Consider the following 19769-nt stretch of genomic DNA (forward strand, 5'->3'; position numbering starts at 1 on the left):
TAAACCAACGAAGTAATAACAAAAAAATTACGAAAAAAAAAAACGATCTCTATCTCTTCCCAGAACGCCTCCTCTCCTGATCTTCCGCTATGGAACCCTAATCCTCCGTCCCCGGACCTTATTCCCTAACCCTAACGCTGTCCCCCAATCCAAAATCCTAAAACCCCCAATGAAAAACCCCAAGCCTACTGGCGGTAAGGGTTCCTCCCTCAAGGGCCCCTCTTCCTCCTCCTCCGCCAGCGGCGGCCGCAAATCCCGATGGGAGTCCACCGACAACCCTCCTTCCGACCACCCTGCCCCTCTCGATCCCAAACATTCCAAGTCCAAAGACGACCCCGCCGGCCCCTCCGCCGCCTCCCCATCCCTACCCCCCAAGGACCACCCGCCCGTCTCCGGCCCACTCCGCCCTCCCCCCGGTGGTGGGCTCCTCATCCCGCACCCCGACCCCGCCGCCGCGCTGCCGCCGTCCCCGCCTCCCTACGGCTTCCATAACCTCGAGCGCCGCACCATCGTTCTCGCCGACGGCAGCGTCCGGTCCTACTTCGCCCTCCCTCCCGACCTGCCGGCAGACCTCGCCGCCGACAAGATGTTCCCATACGGCCACGGTGGCCGCCCTGGGTTCGGGCACGGGCCAGAGCCCGGACTAGGGTTAGGGTTCGACAAGCGCTTCCCGCCAACCGGTGGGAGGTTCAGCCCCGAGGACTTCCGGGAGCCACCGTATGGCCGTGGCCCGGGCGCCCAGCACGACTACTGGGCTTCCCTCGGGCTTGATGGCCCTCGGGTCCCCCTGGAAGGGGCACCGTCCTCACTGAAGAGGAAATTCGGGGAAGAGGATGACTTCGCATGGCACCGGCAGCATGTGATGCATTATGGAAACGCCAATGCCAACGCTAGTGGGTTCCCTTCGGGATCTGGTGATCGGCCAGACTACTTGCGCAGGACTGGCAGCCCACTACGTCAGGATTATCATGATGATCTAAGGTCACCGAAGCAAATAAAGCTTGGAGGGGAAGGCTATCAGGACTTGCCCTCGAGGAGGACTCTGCCTGATGATGTGCCTGCTGCGGCCGTGGATGTGGATCCACAGGCTTTGAAGAAAGCGTTCCTCAGGATCTCAAAGACAATCAATGAGAGTTTTACCCAGAGGAAGAATTATTTGGAGGATGGAAAAAATGGGCCTTTGCAGTGCATTGTTTGTGGCAGGTTTGATTAAATTGGAAAGCTTAAATTATTTTAGTTCCATTGATTATCTAATGCAATTACTATGGCATGCTTTTGATGGATTTATATTTTTGCCTTTATGTTTCACAAGTTTTTCTTTAAGGTTAACTAGAGCTCATGTATAAGTTTATGTTTATTTGGTTATAGTCTGTATTTTCTTCTGTTTTATGTTTGATGATTGTATTGGGACAAGCTCTTCTCTGTTCTCTTGATTATAGATGCAAGAAACTCAATGCGTTTCTGTTGGTTATGTGTTGCTGCAATAGGTTCATGAGATTAGTTCCTGTGTTTGGTTATTGAATCATTATTTTTTTGTGATTACGATCTTTCAGAGAGAATCTTAATGCCTTTATATTTGTTTTATGTTGTTAGGTCCATGATAGTGGCTCCATTATGTTTATGATTATTTAATTGCTATTTGATTATGATCTCTTTCATTCACAATCATCATTTTTTTTCTTCTTTTGGGTCTACTTATTATTTGGTGATTAGTCATTCATTTTTTAGAACTTTGGATTTAATTATCGTTTTTGCTTTTAATGGTTTGCATGAATAGTATTAGTGTTTTGACGAAGGTCTTGAACTGGTATGGGGTGTCGTACTAGTTGGCAATCGGTTTGGTGCAGTATTGGTTTCGTACCATGCCTGCACATGGTCCACAGTGGTATATTGATTCCGTATTGGTAATGCCATCTTCCTTTTTTTCTTAGTTTTTCATTATTTCTCTTTTTTAAAAAAAATATTTTAGTGCTTGTTTTAATGATTGTGGTTGTTTAATTTAGGATTTCAATATTATTTTGATGTTTTTATGTTAGTTTGATCTCGATTTTCACTATAATCAATAAATTAATGTAATTGTAATATAATTGCATGCATGATTACATAAAATTGAATATACATATGATGCATTAAATGGATTTCAAGTATAAAAAATATGCAGACATCTAAAATTGTGGAGTGCTCGTCCCATATGGATGTTTGGATCTTGGTTATAGTATGAGCTTGGTATATTACTCCAACATTCTAGATAATATGCCACCCATCCCTACGGTCTATAAGCTCTATCTTCTGGATAGCTACTTTGATACTGATTCCCTTTCTAAAATTGGATTGGCCATTTGAAGATCGAGGTAATGGAGTTCGACCTTTCAGTTGCATGAGATTCTGATGGATGGTAGCTACTTGAACGTAATGCCTCAGATGAGGGATATCCATGCAAGTGGGTATCCAGTGTATGACTCAAATTTAGATATGTTTTGGATCCTACTTCACGTGCGAGGTCATTTACAGTAGTAATGCTATGTTCTGAACCACCTTGAGAGGTTTTTCTCTTGTATGTAAATATATCCATGTTAGCTTTATTAAGTCATACATTGTCATCCTTATCCTATGTGGCATGAGTGAATTGCGCCTCACTAGTAAAATACCATGGGGCCACCAAATGCATCATTGCTAGAACTATTGTTATCCTTGTTGGTATCGTGAGATGATTTGGGCAATCGATCATCTAAGAGCTCGCTGGTCTTGAAATTAGAGTGAGCAAACTTATCATATACTCTCTTTAATGGAACTGCAAATCTCTTTTCTTTTCCATTCTTGCTAATCTAAGGAATTGCTTTCTTGCCTTACATGCCCTTGCTTGCTTGGCTCTGCTAGGTGGCTTGATTAAGCCCACCATCTTGAGTGGCTCTACATGCCTAACTAAATTTGATACCATGGTGGTCTTTTCTTAGCATCTCTTTGTCAAGGTGGATGTCTGGGCATGGAGCCTGCGATGACAAATTGCTCCCCCAAACTTCTATGTTTGTTTGGTTGGATGTGAGCATTGCATTTGTTGATCTTCCTATGGTTTTGCATCCATCCAACCTTCCTTGCTATGAATCTGGTTGGTCAAGGAGGTGATCCTAACTCATTAAACTCAAGCTTTTGCTAGCCCTAAAACCAAACAAAAATCAGAACTTCACCATATACAAAATCATTAAGAAGTGAATCATTGAAGTTCAACTTCACTTCCTTTTCAATAAACTTTAATTTGAGCCTCAGATTATAACGAACATAACTAGGTTGTTTAAGCACTTCTGTGTAAGGTGATTTCTCTATTTGCTATGGATCAAGGTGAAGGTAGACTAGTTGCACTTATGTCCACTAGAGGAGACCTTTTGCAGAGCATTTGGATCACTAACCTTGTTAGGGCTTTTGATGATTGTCCAAAATGGAACAACCAATCAAGCAAATTGCATATCAGACACTATTTATCATAAAACATTAGATTGGTTATACGTGATGTCTGAAAATGTTTATATTCATGCTTTCTTTGCTTGCCATAGTTGCTCTCTCGGTGAAGTTGTGGGAGCCACCCCTAAATTTAGTCTATGAAACATGCATATATTATATGATGGTCGTGGTTTTCTTGAGTTGATAAAGTAATGATCCCATATCTCATTAAAATTAAGTTACCTCCTCTAGACATCGATCATCAACTATTGGATTAGGCTCCATCTTATAGATTATATTGTGTAGGGTGGCACGAAGTTCACCATCCATCTCCATTATTGGCCGTTGCACCGAAACTTCGAGTTGAGGTAGTAGGCTGGCTGCCAACATATTTTACAATTGATTTAGTTAATGAACAAATGATTGCACTTGAATTTTATTAGATCAGAATAAACAAGTATAGAATCAACTAAACAAAACATTACTTGCCAAATGTAATTTCCTACCCATCTGGTAATACCTCTTTTGCTTAATGGTATCAGTGTACTCTTGGGCATGCTTTGGATCTGCCTGCTTGATCTTGGCTTTAGCAACCATCATCATGTGATAAAGGAAGTCCATTTGAGGGTATCTCTCATAGTCTATGGCCCTCAGCACTTGATGTAATGGTGGTATAGCTTTAACACTTCTATTGATCCACTGCCAAAATTGCTAGCTCATGACTAAGCCTCTGTTCTGACTTATTAGGCATATTTACTCTCCTGCCATTTGATACTTATGAATTGACATAGGTCCACTTTCTTCTCGACGAGGCTGTTGATTGCGATGTAATGTATGGCAAAGCAGATGACTACTGGCTTCAATATCTTGCCCTTGGTGTGCTTTTTTTCTTAAAGATAGAATTCATATGTTGTATATGAATTTTGTGATGGATTAGGCTGTCTCAGCAATTTGCTTTACCTTATGGATCTTCCTGATGTTCTTGGTATCAGATCCATGCAGTGTGCAGCACTTGGGGTCTAAAAAATATGTGATTGTTTGATCATCAAAATCTTTCTGGTGGCCTTACAATGTTGTCTATTATCCGTGAGCATGCACAATTGTGCTGCTTGCCTATTTGATCAATAACTTCATCAAGCTAAGGATGTAATGGATGTAGTCGATTTGAAGTACCCTTTGCCTTTGGCAAAGGTCGCACAATATATTAGAAAATTAATGATGCTCTACTGGCTAGGACTTGTCCAACCATCACTGCTGGTGTATCTCTGAAATTCTCTCTTTTCTTATTGCCAAAGGCCCCAAACATAGAGGCTATATTGACCACCTCTTTGACGGATGAGGTTCTCTTGTAGCATGGATCTATCTTTGCGCATTTGGAGCCAGCATCCATCTTGTACCATGAGGTTCCAGACTGAGCCCCGTGCTAGGTAGCCTCCTACCTTTACCATTGCTCATTCAAGCTTTTTTGTATGGCAACTTGAATGTGCACCTCCTCCCAGTAATTTGGATCCAACGCCTTATAGTTCTCTAGATCTATCAAGTAGTAGAAGGTGGCTCAGTTGCTCCATTTTTTTTGGTTTTTCTCAACATTTTTTTTTGCTGCTCATCTTAAAATCGATGAAGTGTTTTTTTCATCATTTGGCAGATTTTCTGCAGACATTTCCTACAAGCTGACACAAGGTTCGCAGATTCGGTATTGAAATCTGTGCTGGTCGATCGGCAGTACGGATCGGTACCAAATCGGATCGGTGTGAACTGACACAGGCAAAGGAAACGAATTGGGAGGAGAAAAGAGAGAAAGAGAGAGAAAGAGGGGGGAGAAAGAAAAGGAGGGAGGGGTAGCTGTCGGAGAGGTCGTCGGACAGCTTTCGGCTGGCCATCGTGGCCGTCGGATGGCGCACTCCATGCGTGCGGCGCCACGGGCGTGAAACAGGGATAATGCCCCTGTTTCATGAGTATTTTTTTATAAAAATCCGAAAAAGTGTGAAGCCAGCAATGGGTTTGCCGACTTCATTATTTTTTGACTTCTTTTAAAAAATTAAAAAAGTGAAGCTGGCAAATCGATTGCCGGCTTCACCATTCATTGTCATTTTTAAAAAAAACATGAAGGATTAGGGGCTGTCTGCGGCTTTGCTCGTGCAGTTTCCACCGCCCAATGGCCACGGTGGCCACCCGACAAATTTCGGTTGCCCCTCCGTTGGCTGCGCCTCCCTCCGGTACGTCGCTCCTCCTCTCTTTCTCACTTGTTTAAAAGTTCTATCGAGCGATAGTCGAGCCGTGGAGGCTTCTGCAGCCCTTCGACGGCCATAGCAGGCCATCATCGGCTTCCAACGGCATTTGTTCTCCCTCTCCTTTCTTTTCCTCTCTTTTCCTTTCCCTCCTTTGGTATACCACTTTCTTCCGGCCGAACCATCCCGATTTCCCACAGGTCCGGCTTGGGATGGGTGGATTGGCCTGGCCGATTTGGATCGGTACGGAATTCTTTGAGCTGACATGTTAGGTAGCTACCAGTTAGATGTTGCTTCAACCTGGTTATCCCTTCCAAATTCAATGTTGCACCACTTGCACCTCAGTATTATTGGTCCAAAAGCATCACATCATGATCTCAACCTATGTCACACTTTGGCTACTTTTCTCTTTGATCCTTTTTGCAAGTTTAATGAACACATGTCATGTACTTTGACACAAATTCATAATTACCTTAATTAATTAAAAATTCATGACTTTACATTGTAATATAAAAGATCACTGAATTACTTCAGAAAATACTTCTACATTATTTATACATAAGGCAAATTTTTAATATTTTGATTTAAGTTATTTTTAAATTATTTTAAAATAATAAATTGATTTTTAGTTATAAAATATGTAAAAAATAATTTTAATTCAGATTAGTGTAGCACCCTACCAGCTAGGGGTGCTACATATATATTTTTTAGCCCATGGTTATGCACTAATCACCACTTATTTTTAAATTTATTTCAATTGGGCTTTGGTTTGTGTTGGCTAAATTTAAATTAATTGTTACCAATTGAGATAGCAAGCAGCATGCATACCCCAAACATGCTACCAATTTTATAGAAATTTTTGAACATTATTTTATTTTTATTTTTTTCTAAAAATATATTTTTATGCCAAAAAATATGATTAACAAAAAAAATGATTTTTAGGTATATTGTAGATCATTCTTAGATCTATAACATATCATGAAATCATGCTAAAAGACATTAATTTGGCATGATCTCCACTCATTTTCCTCATTTTTGGCCTATTTTGGGTCTCAAAACCAAAAGAAAAGAGGGAGGGAGAGAGGAAGAGGAAAGGATAGAGGGATCTTTCCTTGATTTTGGTTTGAATCTAGTAAGAATTTGTTTCTTTTCTCCTTTTCTTGCATATTTCTAAAAAAATAAGAAAGGAAGAGGTAGAGAAGGCATAAGAGGCCATTACTATGTCCCTCTTTTATATTGAGGTGGAATGAGTGGCTGAACTCCTTTAACCAAGCTGAATTGGGCAGTTTAGCTTGGTTCAGGTCGGTTCAGGCCGATTTGGGGCCTGTACTGAACCGAGACACATCTCATCCTCATTTCAACTCTATACGGGTTGGTACACCCCAAACCTGGGGGTTCAGGTTGAGATGACAAATACTTTTGACACTTCTATATATGCATAAATGTAGTTAGAAAGCATTGATTGTATTAACTTTGGATCATTTCTTTTTCCCTGTGGAATAGAGCTTGAGGCCTTCAGCAAGGCACCATCTCTAACCAGATTGATAGTTTGGTTTTTATTAAGTTTTTTAATCATACTTATTGGTTGTGGGACTTAGATATCATTGAAGATTGCTTTGATAGGTAACAACTAATTAATCTTTGTGAAATATATAAAGGGCGGCCTCTAGATTGACCTAGTTAGATGGACATGCTCACTGAAAGGAGGCTTTGAATTTGCATAGGCCTATTTATGCAATGAATTGTGCCTTAGTGTGTTGCTTCCATTTTGCATAGTCATATCATTCTTAAGCTATTTAATATAGTGGAAAAGCATATATGCTTATTAATAAGCTTTTGGGAAAATTACATTTTCACCCCCTTGACATTTCTCGAGTTCCCTTCGAAACCCTCTTGGTAAAAATTTTTTAATTGGGTCCCTCAAATTTCTTTGTTGGCTGAATGTCATCCTTTATCCCATTAGTCATCCAATATCATTTGAACGCAATTCCAAATGACAAAAGTATCCTTTCTATTTTAATGACAAAAATACTCCCTCTTTAATGGCAAGAATGCCCTTTCTCTTTTTAAATCTAAAATATTTTGTAAAACCTAAGCTCCTTCCTCTTCGTTGGCAAAGCCCAGCACTATGGCCATCTAGCTCTGCCTTGCACTTCTCTCAAAGCCTGCTGCCCTTGATGAAGGAAAAAAAAGATGAGATAAAATCTTTTTTTTATTTTTTACTCTTCTTCTTCCTATCTCTTCTTTCAAGCCTTGGCCATCTCCCTCATGAGCTTCACTCTTCCAACCACCTCCTTTGCACTCCCCCTCCCGAGCACCCTCCTTCCAACCCTCATGCCATCATCGAGGGTCGGTATCCCGCTTACCAGTTGGTTGATGCACTCTAAATGTAGACATCAAGTTACTCTCCCAAGGGTTGAGAACTCAATCCTCTCAATCTTATTGCTAGAAGAGGTGGCAGAGAAGAGGGCATTGTGGGTGAGTTGGAGATGCACATTGGGGATGGGAGACAGTGGGGAATGAGGATGGAAGGTGATAAGGGAGGAGGCGGCAATATGGCCATACCTGGCTAATCTAGTTGTGGATCGAAGATGGTGGGTTTGTGGCAGTGCAATTTGGCTGAGTTAGTTGCCTCTTGTTGGACTACTCCAGTCTGCCTCCATCCCCCTTCGTCGCACCACCACCATCAACACCCTCTCTCTCCTCCCTCCGCGATCCTAAACCCTAACCTTTTCCAAACCCTCGACATCACCCACGCCCCCCTCCTTGTTGGTGGCAAAGGCATTCCCATCAAGGGCTTCGATGGTAGTAGTGTCGTTGCTTCCGAAGAGGTGGAGAAGAGCACAACCATATCAAGGGCTCGTTAGGTCTCTCACCAACTACCTGAGGCTCGACCTTTGTCACGGCAACTGTGGCAATGGTGACAGCGGAGGTGCTAATGAGGACAAGGTAGTGAACATGAAGAAGGTGGAAATTATTCTCCATGTCTTAGTGGTGCATAGGGAGATAAATTGTACAATTCTTTCAATATTTTTGTTTTAATGAAGGTTGAACTTTTGGAACTGTCCCAGCATCTTTACTGATTTCTTTTCTTTGCTTGACGTGGATATGCATATCTTTATTTCCAATTTTCTGCCTTGTGTATGATCACTCTTCAGTTTATCTTTTTTTTTTCGCCGTGACGACACCTCCTTGGATCTCACATTTCCATCAACCTGCTTATACTGTTTGGGGTACTCTTTACTGCTTAAGTACCTGGAAATAGTGGGAAACGATGTTTTGGATGCCTGATATTCTCTCAAGAAATAGTTATTAAAGGAAAGGACTGGTGCAAAATATTCCCTCAAGTGGAACACAATCTCTTACTGGCCTTATTAGCTTCTAACATGACTCATAATTGGAGCCTGTTCCTTTATGACCAAGTCAAAGCGTCTATGTTCCATTTGGTATTGTCTGGTGTGATTGCTTTCCATTCATTTTATGATTTGTTTTTATTTTATTTTTTTAATTGTGATGTAATATTTCATTGTGGGGAGCATTTGAACATGGTCATATGGGACTAAGCACCCAAGATCAGATCCAGAATCCACACTATTTCTTCTCTTATTAGAAGAATGTTAGAGTGTCTTCTTCATTTGCAGTATATGGAACCTGGATTGTTAGACAAGCTTGGTACATCTCTGGCTGGTACCTGATACCTGAATAGATATTATATTTTCTTGTGGTTATCATAGGTTGTTCCAAGTATTTCTTTGCTATATTCTTCAAGTGCCCACGTACCTGTTTCCTTTGTGTAGACAGGGATAATCTGAATCCTTAAATCTGTTTAACTTTTCTGTCTTTGATATTATTTGGTTTCCATAAATTTGAGTTCTTCTACAGTTTGTGTTGGTTTTTTGTGTGAATGCTTCTATATGAATGTTGGTAAGGAGTGATGTGCATTATGTTAATTGTGATCTGGTACATCCACATGCAAGGAGCTGTTGATCATGTTTTTTCGATGTTGATCATTCCAATAGTTGCACATTTCCAGCTTGAGTATGTTGCATACGATTATGGGTTGTTCAGCTTTTCATATTCAGTTTTGCAGTTGCACTACAAGTATGTTACCTGTGTTGATTGGAGTTTGGGTGAACTTTTCTATTGGTGCTCATGGAAATACAACGCATTCTTGTTAATGCGCTAGCTTGTGGATCTCTAACATATACTATTTATACTAGGTTCGTCTGCTGCAGCTTTTGCAGGTGCACTGCTTGATAGCACGGAGGCATGCATGTGTATCTGTGTGTGCTTATTAGTTGCTATTTAATTTTTTTGATTTTTTATTCAATTGGTTGTATTACTTATGCTATAATTATAGTCATATGATAGCTATGCAACAAGTTGTCTTATTTATAGGAAAGAGGGCTTCATACATACACCAATGCAGAAGATCTATTACCATAAACAGATGCACCGTGAATGAAAAGCTGTAGGATAATTTTCTCTCTCTTCTCATTTTACTGTTTTCTTACTTTTGTAGAAAAAATGCCAGGCTGTTTTCTTCCCTCTTCTGCCTTTCTCATTTTATTTTGTTGGTATTGGAAACAAAATCAAATGAAGACTAATCCATAGAGAATGCATTTCCTTTTTTCCCTTTTTTAGGTTTATGCTTCTCTGCCTTCTTGCTTTCTTTCTTATCTACAAGTTCATACATTCTCATAGTTTATGTTGCATTAACCAGACAAAATAAGTCTTCCATGAGATTGGTTTTAGATTTCTTAGAGAATGTAAGTACAGTTGCTTTTATGAATGACTTGTTTATACTGTAATGATTTAGTTAGATACGATGAGCTTGTAGTTTGTTTGCCTCATGTTTTGCCAGCCATGGAATGATTGTATTGTTTTGATACACTCTCTGTTGTTGCACCCTCAATAACAAGCTACGTATTGGGTTTCAGTGACTTGGTTGTTGGTCTTAAATGCTTTTGACTACTGTGCCAAGTTATTGGCTTTTAGTTTCAAACTTCTCAAAGAGCTTGAATTTAGAGTTGGATATGCAAAAGGGCCTTTTGGTTTTGCCATTTTGTTTAATATTATTTGAAATTAGTGAAAAAGGAAACAACTTTAATAATGTCATCTCCTCTGGTGGGTCTCAAGGATTGAGACATCAGGTTGCTCCTCTTTTGTTGCTTTTTGGTCAGTCTATTGTTAATCTGTGAAGTATCTCATTTCCACTTATTCAGGCACTGGTTGGCATAGCACGTATTGGTTGGTGCATACTGGTCCATATTGCCTATATAATACAAGGTGTGAGCTGCGGTTTTCCATACCTTGTACCGGTATAGGGGTTCGATGTGGTATATGTTTTAGTGGTCAATGACCTGTATGGGCCTGTATCTTGGTATTTTAAACCATGGTGAATTTTTAGGCGGTTTACTTTCCTGATTCTAGAGCACCTGTCCTGAATATTTCTAAAGCTCATCCAATCGAACACATGTTATTCCAATTTGTGTGAAAATCTTTTGGTTCCCTTTTGATGTTTTTTCAGTTTCTTGATCCATTTATGCTGTCATCTGCACCATGCTGAACCGCATTGTCATTATAGGTTTTATTTTGGCTATATTTCTTCATTGATCCTTTTTTTGGTTCTGTTTTTTTGGTTGCAGTTATCAAGTCCTCCATGCTATTATGTTTTGCATGTTGTTGGATTTGATTCTGCATTTGCTTTTTTCCCCTATACTATTATGTTTTTTGAATTTGTGGTTTTTTTTTGTTATCGCCAATCAACATGTTTGCCCTGCCTATTCTAGATCGTCATCATCTTCCTTATTCGATGATATATATTTTGTTAGTCTATTATTTCAAATGATGATGTCACATTTTACTTTGATGAGATTCTTTAGCCTTGGCAAATTTGATTCACCTTTTTCATGGCTTCTGTTTGCTCATTTTTGTGTAGCTATTCGAGGCTAGATCATTTCCATTTCCTTTTATATTAACCAATCTTCCTACATCTTTACACATGATAAGATTGGTTGCATCCAAGGTTTGCCAAATCGTCTCGAATCGGGCAGTTCATGGAGTGCTGCAATGTACTGGTGGCCGGCTGGTATAGTTCTGGTAATAAAACGGGATATTAGGTGAGGAGGAGAGGGAGAAGGAAAGAATGGAAGAGAGAGAGAGGAGGAGAGAGAAGAAAAGGGAAAGGGAGAGAGGGTCTTTGGAGGTTGTCGGAGGTTGCCAATGGATAGTCTGGATCGCTACATATAGGGGAAATTAGAGGATGTAGGGAGGGAAGAACAGGGAGTGAGAGGAGGAATCCAGAGGCTGCCAGTGGCCATTGGAGGCCTCTAGAGGGTTTGTGAGGCCACTATGTTGTGGACTTCACTGGTTTTTCTTTTTTCTTTTGGTATTTTCGATTGAAATCGGCAAACCTAGTTGTCGATTTCACCTGATATTGCTAAACAAAAAGGAACAAAACATGGGCCAAAGCCCCTATTTTGATCCGATGCCTCCGAAGGCCCTCTCTTTCTCTCCCTTCTCCTTCCCTCCCCCCCTCTCTCTCTTCCTCTCTTTCCTTCTTGCTCCCCCCTTCCTCGCGGGCCATCCAACGGGCACAGTGGCCCTTTACTTGTCGAAGGCTCTTTCTCTCTCCCTCCCTTCCCTTTCCCCATCCTCTCTCTTTTCCTCTCTTTCCTTCTCCTCCCCACTGCTATGTCGATTCGAGCTCTGGTGTGATTTTGTGCGGGGCATACTAAATAGTACCATCGGCTGGCTGGTTGGCACATGGTCTGGTTCCGATTCAATGATCTTTCGTTGCATCAATCTTGTTGTTTTGCTTCTCAATTATATTTAGTGAATTTTGCTGTCCGTATATGTGATGCTTCATGGGTCATTTGCTTCTTTTTGCTTCATGTCTTGGTTCCACCTTTTCTCAAGCTTTCAAGACCGTATTTAGCCTGGTCTATCATTATATGATTAGTTTCTGGACCTTCTTGCATTTCTTTCTCGCATGTGCTTCTTTTTTGGTGTTGCCGTCTTTTGCCTTTTGGTAAGCTGTTTTTGTTATTCTTTTATTTGCGAACATATTATACTTTATCTCTTTTGTGGTAATTGCTACTATCACCATACTGGATGGTCTTATTTTCGCGTGCATACCCTTATGTTACTAGCAAGGAGCTTGAGTTTTATGCATTGCCATCTGGTCCTTGATAGGACTTGCTCCATGTGTTTGACCAGAGCAAACCTTTCATCCGCCCTTGCACTCTTGAGGTCTAAACATAGAGATTTGCATTAGTCATCCTTTCTATAGCTAGTTCACTCCATGAGATTAAACTTTTTTGTAGGGGTGGTAATTTATGATCTAACCTGTCAACCCGACCTGCAAATGACCCATTTTAAGCAGGTTTGGGTTTGACATAAATTGGTTTGGGTATTAATTTGATCAACCTATCTAAATCTGTTTATTGAATGTGTTGGTTTTAGGTTTAGATCTTGACCCTGTTTAACTTATTTTGACCCATGTAATAATTGGATCGGTTCATGACCTGATCTATTTAACCTATTAAGATTTGTTTATCCTTTTTAAAACCTACTTTACTTATTTCTGTTTTGTTTAACCTGTCCTATTTAACATGTTTAACCCATTTAAATCCATTTAATCCATTCAAAATCTACTTAACCTATTTAACCCATTTAACCTGACTTGATCTATTTAATAAATAAATTATACGGGTTGACTTGGGTTATTTGTTTAATAAATAGGTTGGATTCAGATATGAATATTTGACCTTTTTAATAAACAGTCTGTGTTCATGTTGATGAATTTCTTACCCAACCTGCATCCAACCGACCCAATTGTCGCTTGCATCTAGCCCAACCCATATCCGACCTGACCTGATCCGATTTTTATCCCTTTTATTATACCACCTCTGGCTTTATTGGTGGTTTGACTCAAAATTCTATGAGATTCAATATATGTACATATGTATATGTATATATATGTATGTATATGTGTGTGTGTGTGTATATATGTGTGTGTCTCTCTCTCTACATTTTGACCAATAAGGTATATGTATATATATATATATTATTTACATGCTGACCAATAAGTTCCCCTCTCCCCTTAGGTTTAGCACAATAAACATTGTCCATGTCAATGATTTGCTTGCCTTCTTAAATTGTTGGATGGTTATAGGGATCATTTGAATGCTGGGGTGTACAATAGACCTTGCTGGTTTATGCTTACCATTCTTTTGAATGGTTATGAAATGGAGTGTGTACATCAGATGAAGAGAATGATGAGATAAATGTGGTCTACAACATGATGAATGCTGCGTTCCATATCCAACAAATGCGCAATTTCTTACATACTGGCTGAGTGGAGGTGGCGAGCCTGTTCATCTCTCTCTCTCTCTCTCTCTCACACACACACACACACACAAACGCACAGTATAGATATAATTTCTCTATCAGATTATCTTGTGTAATGACAATCTGGTTAGAACTGTTTGATGTAGCTCTTGCACAGCAATCAGAGAACCTTTGCTTTTGGAGCAGATGAACATGAATGCAATTCCTTGTACTTTCTTTCTGGAAGAAAGTGGCCTATGGTGCATATTTGTGATTATCCATGTTGCAAGAGCATGGTGTTTTTTGTGAACTATGATGGATTGGCATGCAATAATTCGCACCTATCTTTTTTACCTCGTAAATAGTACATGCAATGCATTTGGGAGTTAAACTGTATTTCCTTATAGCTTGCTTGGCTCCACAACAGAGTAACCTCTTGTTTTCTTGAGAACCCATGTAAGCAAGGTTTTCTGTACCGGTACCGGTGGCCGGATCGGCCGGCCGGCGGTACGATACAGCACGCCTCTGTTCCGTTCCGAACCGAGGCGAACCGACGCGAACCGACGAAGGAAATCGGGAAAGAAAAAGAGAGAGAGAGAGAAATAGAGAGAGAGGGAGGAAGGAAGAAAAAGAAGGAAGGGGATCCGCCGGAGGCCTCCGGCGACAGCCGTGGCCGTCGAGCGGCGGAACGGCCTCCCGCGGCTCCGCGTGGGGAACAGGGGCGATCCGCTCCTGTTTCTCGATTTTTTTTTTGAAAAACTTTTTCAAAATGAAGTCGGCAAACCACTTGCCGACTTAATTAAGTGAAGTCGGCAAACCACTTGCCGACTTCGTTTTGAAAAAGTTTTTTAAAAAAAATTTTCGAAAAACAGGGGCGATCCACCCCTGTTCCCCGTGCGGAGCCGCGGGAGGCCGTTCCGCCGCCCGACGGCCACGGCTGCCCGTCGGAGGGCCTCCGACGGCCCCTCCGGCGGATCTCCTCTCTTCTTTTTCTTCCTTCCTCCCTCTCTCTCTCTATTTCTCTCTCTTCCTCTCTTTTTCTTCCCGGCAACGGCATGTACCGTTTTGCATGCCGGAACCGTCTTGGTTCCCCGTCGGGACGGTTCGGCACGCCCCATATCGGGCGGTTCGGTCCGGTATGGCAAACCCTGCATGTAAGGGTATCTGGGGGAAATAAAACAATGGAGACCAATGGATGATTGGAACTTGGGGGAGTGGAGGCACACCCTCTTGAGGAGGAAGGCGAAGAGGAGGGTTTTCCCTTTTTCACAGACTCTTCCAGAATCTGGCCATGGATTAATGTTTGCCATCCGACATTGAGCTGAACTGGATCGGATATGGATCAGATGCAAAAATTCATATCTATATTTATTTTAAAAGGATATAGATACAAATTGGATATTGAAACATCAAAGTATGTATACAAATATGGATATAAGTCGGATGGTGAAACTTTATGACTAAAGAATCAATGATATTACTAAGTAGATGATAAATAAAATTAACAGCATGTTAATGTGGTTATATGTTTCCCTTAAGGTGGCGTTTGGTGCATCGCCAGGCAATCTGAATTGTCAGTAATGTGGATTGTCAGTAATGTTGATTACTATGTTTGGTACATACATGTAATATTACAGTAAAATTATTGAAAATCTTGATTAACATGTTTGGTATGACAATCACATTACCGGTAATATGAAATCAAATTTCTAAAATACCCTTATGTCAAATCTATTGTAAATTCATATACTATGACTTACACTCAACATCATCCTAGCATCGTGGCTGCCGGACGGCAACATGCCTGGCCGTTGGCTGCCGGCCGCTGCCCCTGCTGCAGTCTCCGACCGTCAGCTGTCGATCATGTCATCCGCCGCAGATAGCCGGCCCCCATCGCCATCATTACTGGTTGGTGACCATAATTTTTTGCCCTTTTTTAATTAAAATATATTCATTAGAAAATACTAATTAATTTAACTTCATATATCATAAAATATATTTTTCAAAAGGTCAACAGGACGCTCGATTTGATGGCACAATATCATAGAATCCATGAGAGGTACTATTTTGAAAAGCCAATTCAAGCTTAAAGATGAAAAATTACTTGATCATCTCTGATCAGTGACCATTACTTAATTTAATTATGTGAAGATGCCAGGATACAGAAGTTAATTTAATTAAATGAAATCAAATTTTTAACTAGCCATAAAGAAATAAGATTTCAAAAAAAAAATCCACAATACTCTGTGATTTGGGTTTGTGAGATAAGATAACAATAGATAAAAAAAAGGAAAACGAGAAGATAAAACCGACCATGGCTTCGGAGATCTCCACCCCCTTTTTCTCTCATTTTATTGTTCTCTTTCTCTTTTTTTATTTTTTTTATTTTTTTAAACTTGTTGTGTAAATCCATATCTCCTTCCCAATTTATTCGCTTCCCCCTCGCATTTCTCCCTTCTTCTCCCCATCTTCGCCTATCTTTCTTTCGATCTTCTCCCCCCAAACCCCTTTCGGTGAGTAATCTGCACCAATTTTCGGATTTCCTTGCTAATTTCTCTGCGAAAACATGGATTTTTTTCAATGTTTCGGTGCTCATTTTGGTGGAGATTTGGTGTTTTTTGGCAGCGGCCGAGGAGGGGAGTTTAGTGCTCCGACGGAGATGGCAGCGAGGATGATGTGGTGGCGGCCGTGGCCCCTGTCGATGTCCAAGTTCTATGTGCGGGTGGTGGTGCAGCGAATGGAAGGGGTGGAGGCAGAGATGGCGGCAAGGGTGATGGTGGAGGTGCAGTGGAAGCGACTGAAGACAACGTGAGAGGCGATGCATTCGATGGCTAGGGTTTATGAGAGGTTAAGGGGAGAAAAGAAGTGGCTTCGAGAAGAAAAGAAGTTTTTTTTTTTGATTTTTTTGATGAAGATAATTTTGTTCAAAAATATTATTGTAAGATTACCAAAGATATGGTAATTTGGATAACCACCCCTTCCCAAGGCAATCTGGATTGCCACCTAAAAAATATACCAAACGCAGTAATCTAGATTACCACTTTAAATTGCTGGCAATCTGGATAGACTATCGGCTACCAAACGCAACCTAAACGTTCATGAGTGCTGTATAAAATTAAAATAGGGTTACAAATAGAATCAGATATCTAAATATGGATTGGGTAGTTGTCTATCTATATTCATATCCATTTTTTTTTGATGGATATGGATACAAATATGGATATTAGTCTAATGCTCAAAATTCTATCCACATCCAGATAGATTCAGATGCGAAAATGGATCTGAATGGATCCCGGTCCACTTTCACCCCTAACACAACCTCAATCCACATGAAGAAGACAAGGAGCTTGCTTTCATTCTAGATCTGTCTCCTTCATATCCTCTTGTTGCTGGTTCTCACCTCCCCGACTCTGACAATGATGCCATCCTCTGTTGCTCGTTCCTCTGGCACGGCCTTTCCCATGGCCTACAGAAAGAGAGGGGTAATGAGAAGTGTTGGCAAATTTCTCCTTCCAGTGCTGGTAACAACCATGGCAAGGTGATATCCAGTTGGGTGAGAGAGACCAAGGGAGATGGGTGAGGGAGTCAATCAGGTGGGTATTTGTGAACTGGATTGTGTTCTTTCCTCTTCTCTTTTTCTGTTTTTGGGTTTGTTGACCTGTGGGGTCATTGTCTATTACCTGGTTTGTTTGGATGGTGTAGCTGCCCGGGTCAAATGGTTTTTGTGTCCACTACCTCCTCTCCAAGTTTAGGTTTTACATGGACTTGAACTCCCCAACCCTGGTGGGTGGGGGTTGGCAAGGTTGACTGGGTCTTGAAACATTGTTTAGTCAGCTGGCTACCTGGCATCAATGCTCCCAAAAACAGCACATTCTCTGACATCAATACTCTTTTAAACAACTTGATTGTCAACTTTTGATTTATTTATTCATTATGATTGCTTTTGATGGTTGTGATTCTGTTGGTATTTGTTTAGGGATTAGGCTGGAAAGTTTGAATATCTGGGTTTGTAGAATCTAGATTTTTCAATTTTTTGTATATGTACATACTGGCTTCATATCTGGTGACTATGACTCAGGTCGTCGTAAGCTTGCAACATTGTCAACAAATGATCTATGACTCAGGTAGTCCCAAATCTGGTTTATACAATTATAATGAGATAGTGCAGGCCTATATTCTCAATACTGGCTGATAGGCTGTCGGTTGTCAGTTGCTGACTTATACAGCCAAATGTATGGTGGTTCAATTATTGTGCCTTGCTTTTTGCTAAAGTGTTGTTTATTTACTAATGTTCTTTCCATTTTATCTGGCTGTCCTTCGTACAAGTGAGACACCACCTTGACATACTACTTGTACTGACTGAAATTATCAGCTATAACTTGTTTCTCGCAGAAGTCTGAAAAAAAAAGTGATTTTGCAACCACATCTATGTGAAGACTTGTTTATTTCTATATTATTATTACTCTTACATCATTATCATCATTCTTCTTTCATATCTTTATTTAGGTTTGCAGCAGAAATCCTTATGCCAACAAGAATTTTATGTAATTGTTTAATTATCACATGCATGGTTACTATCAGTTTTGCGGACAGCTACTAGAGTGTTATGTTCACTCTTTGGATACTGTAACTAATGGTTTAGTATGTTTCTTGTTTTCTTTCCTGGCTGCGGGGATTAATATTCATTTCTATATTGCTAGTAGAAATCTATAGGAATCTCTTGATACTTATGTTTCCTATTTCTTCTGTTTCATTTTATTTTCTCCCAGAGGATATAGTCATTTTTTGTGTTGGAGTGCTGCTATGTAGTGAACAGTATCCATTACCTAAATCTCTTTGAGTTGTGAAGTTATGATGGGTCTTGCATTCAAATGAATGAATGAATGGCAGACACTAATGGTAAGATGTGAACCCATTGATGGGTCAGGATCAACATTCTTCCATGGTGAAGTATGAACTCGAAGTTCATCTGGCTATGTTCTTTTTTTTTTTTTGCCCTTTCATATGCTGTCCTCAGTATCTGTCTGTGCTTGCTTCTGTTCATGTATCAAATTTATTGTCGGTCCAGTTTCTTCCTTGCATGTTCGCGTGATTTTTTTCCTTTCTCAATATGACATCTATGTTGCTGTGTGGCACCGATAGACTTGACCACAACCAAGCAACTATGTTAATTGGAATGATGTGCTATCCTCTTGTTCACATTCTTTGGAACCTAGGTTGCCAAGGGAGATGATGTCTATGAACTAAGCATACTAATCATGCCTAACCCATCCCCTTGTATTTTTGCAAATTCTGTTTTGATGTTTATTCTTGTGGAAGGCTACATCCTGTACCATGGTAAGATTTCAGAATCATAAAATTGGTATCCATTCTTTTAGAAATTAGGAGTCTTTTACAAGGTTTTAAATTCTATGGGATGGAGGTGTCCCGATATATCCATGAAACGGATGCTTTGCTGTCCGATCTCGACAGCCGTCTCGGTCATGCATCATAATAGACATCCTCCATTCCTCTCTTCTTCTTTTTTTTTTTTTCATTTCTTTCTTTCTTTTTTTCTTTCCTTCTTTTCTTTCTTCTTCTTTTCTTTTCTTTTTTCTCTTTCTTTTTGTCATCCCATCCTACCTTTTTTTCCTTTTTCTTCTTCTTTTTCTTTCCTTTCTTCCTTCTTTCCTTCCTTTTTCTTCTTCCTTCCTTTCTTTCTTTTGTTTTTCTTCTTTTTTCTTTCCTTTCACTTTTTTTTTCATCTTCCTTTCTTCTTTCTTTTCTTTTTTT

The 19769-nt window shown here is 40.3% G+C and overlaps 1 protein-coding gene across 1 annotated transcript in view; it reads left to right on the forward strand.

Moving 5' to 3' along the window:
* LOC105053352 (uncharacterized) overlaps nt 1–19769 on the forward strand; it is a 33665-nt gene continuing 13896 nt past the window's right edge. The window contains exon 1 of the mRNA XM_010934455.4: nt 1–1203. Coding sequence (XP_010932757.1) covers nt 170–1203 — 1034 coding nt within the window. The 5' untranslated portion in view covers nt 1–169. The remainder of the gene's footprint in view (nt 1204–19769) is intronic.

This window comes from Elaeis guineensis, chromosome 10, assembly GCF_000442705.2.
Source record: "Elaeis guineensis isolate ETL-2024a chromosome 10, EG11, whole genome shotgun sequence".
In the NCBI taxonomy this organism is placed as follows: Eukaryota; Viridiplantae; Streptophyta; class Magnoliopsida; order Arecales; family Arecaceae; genus Elaeis; species Elaeis guineensis.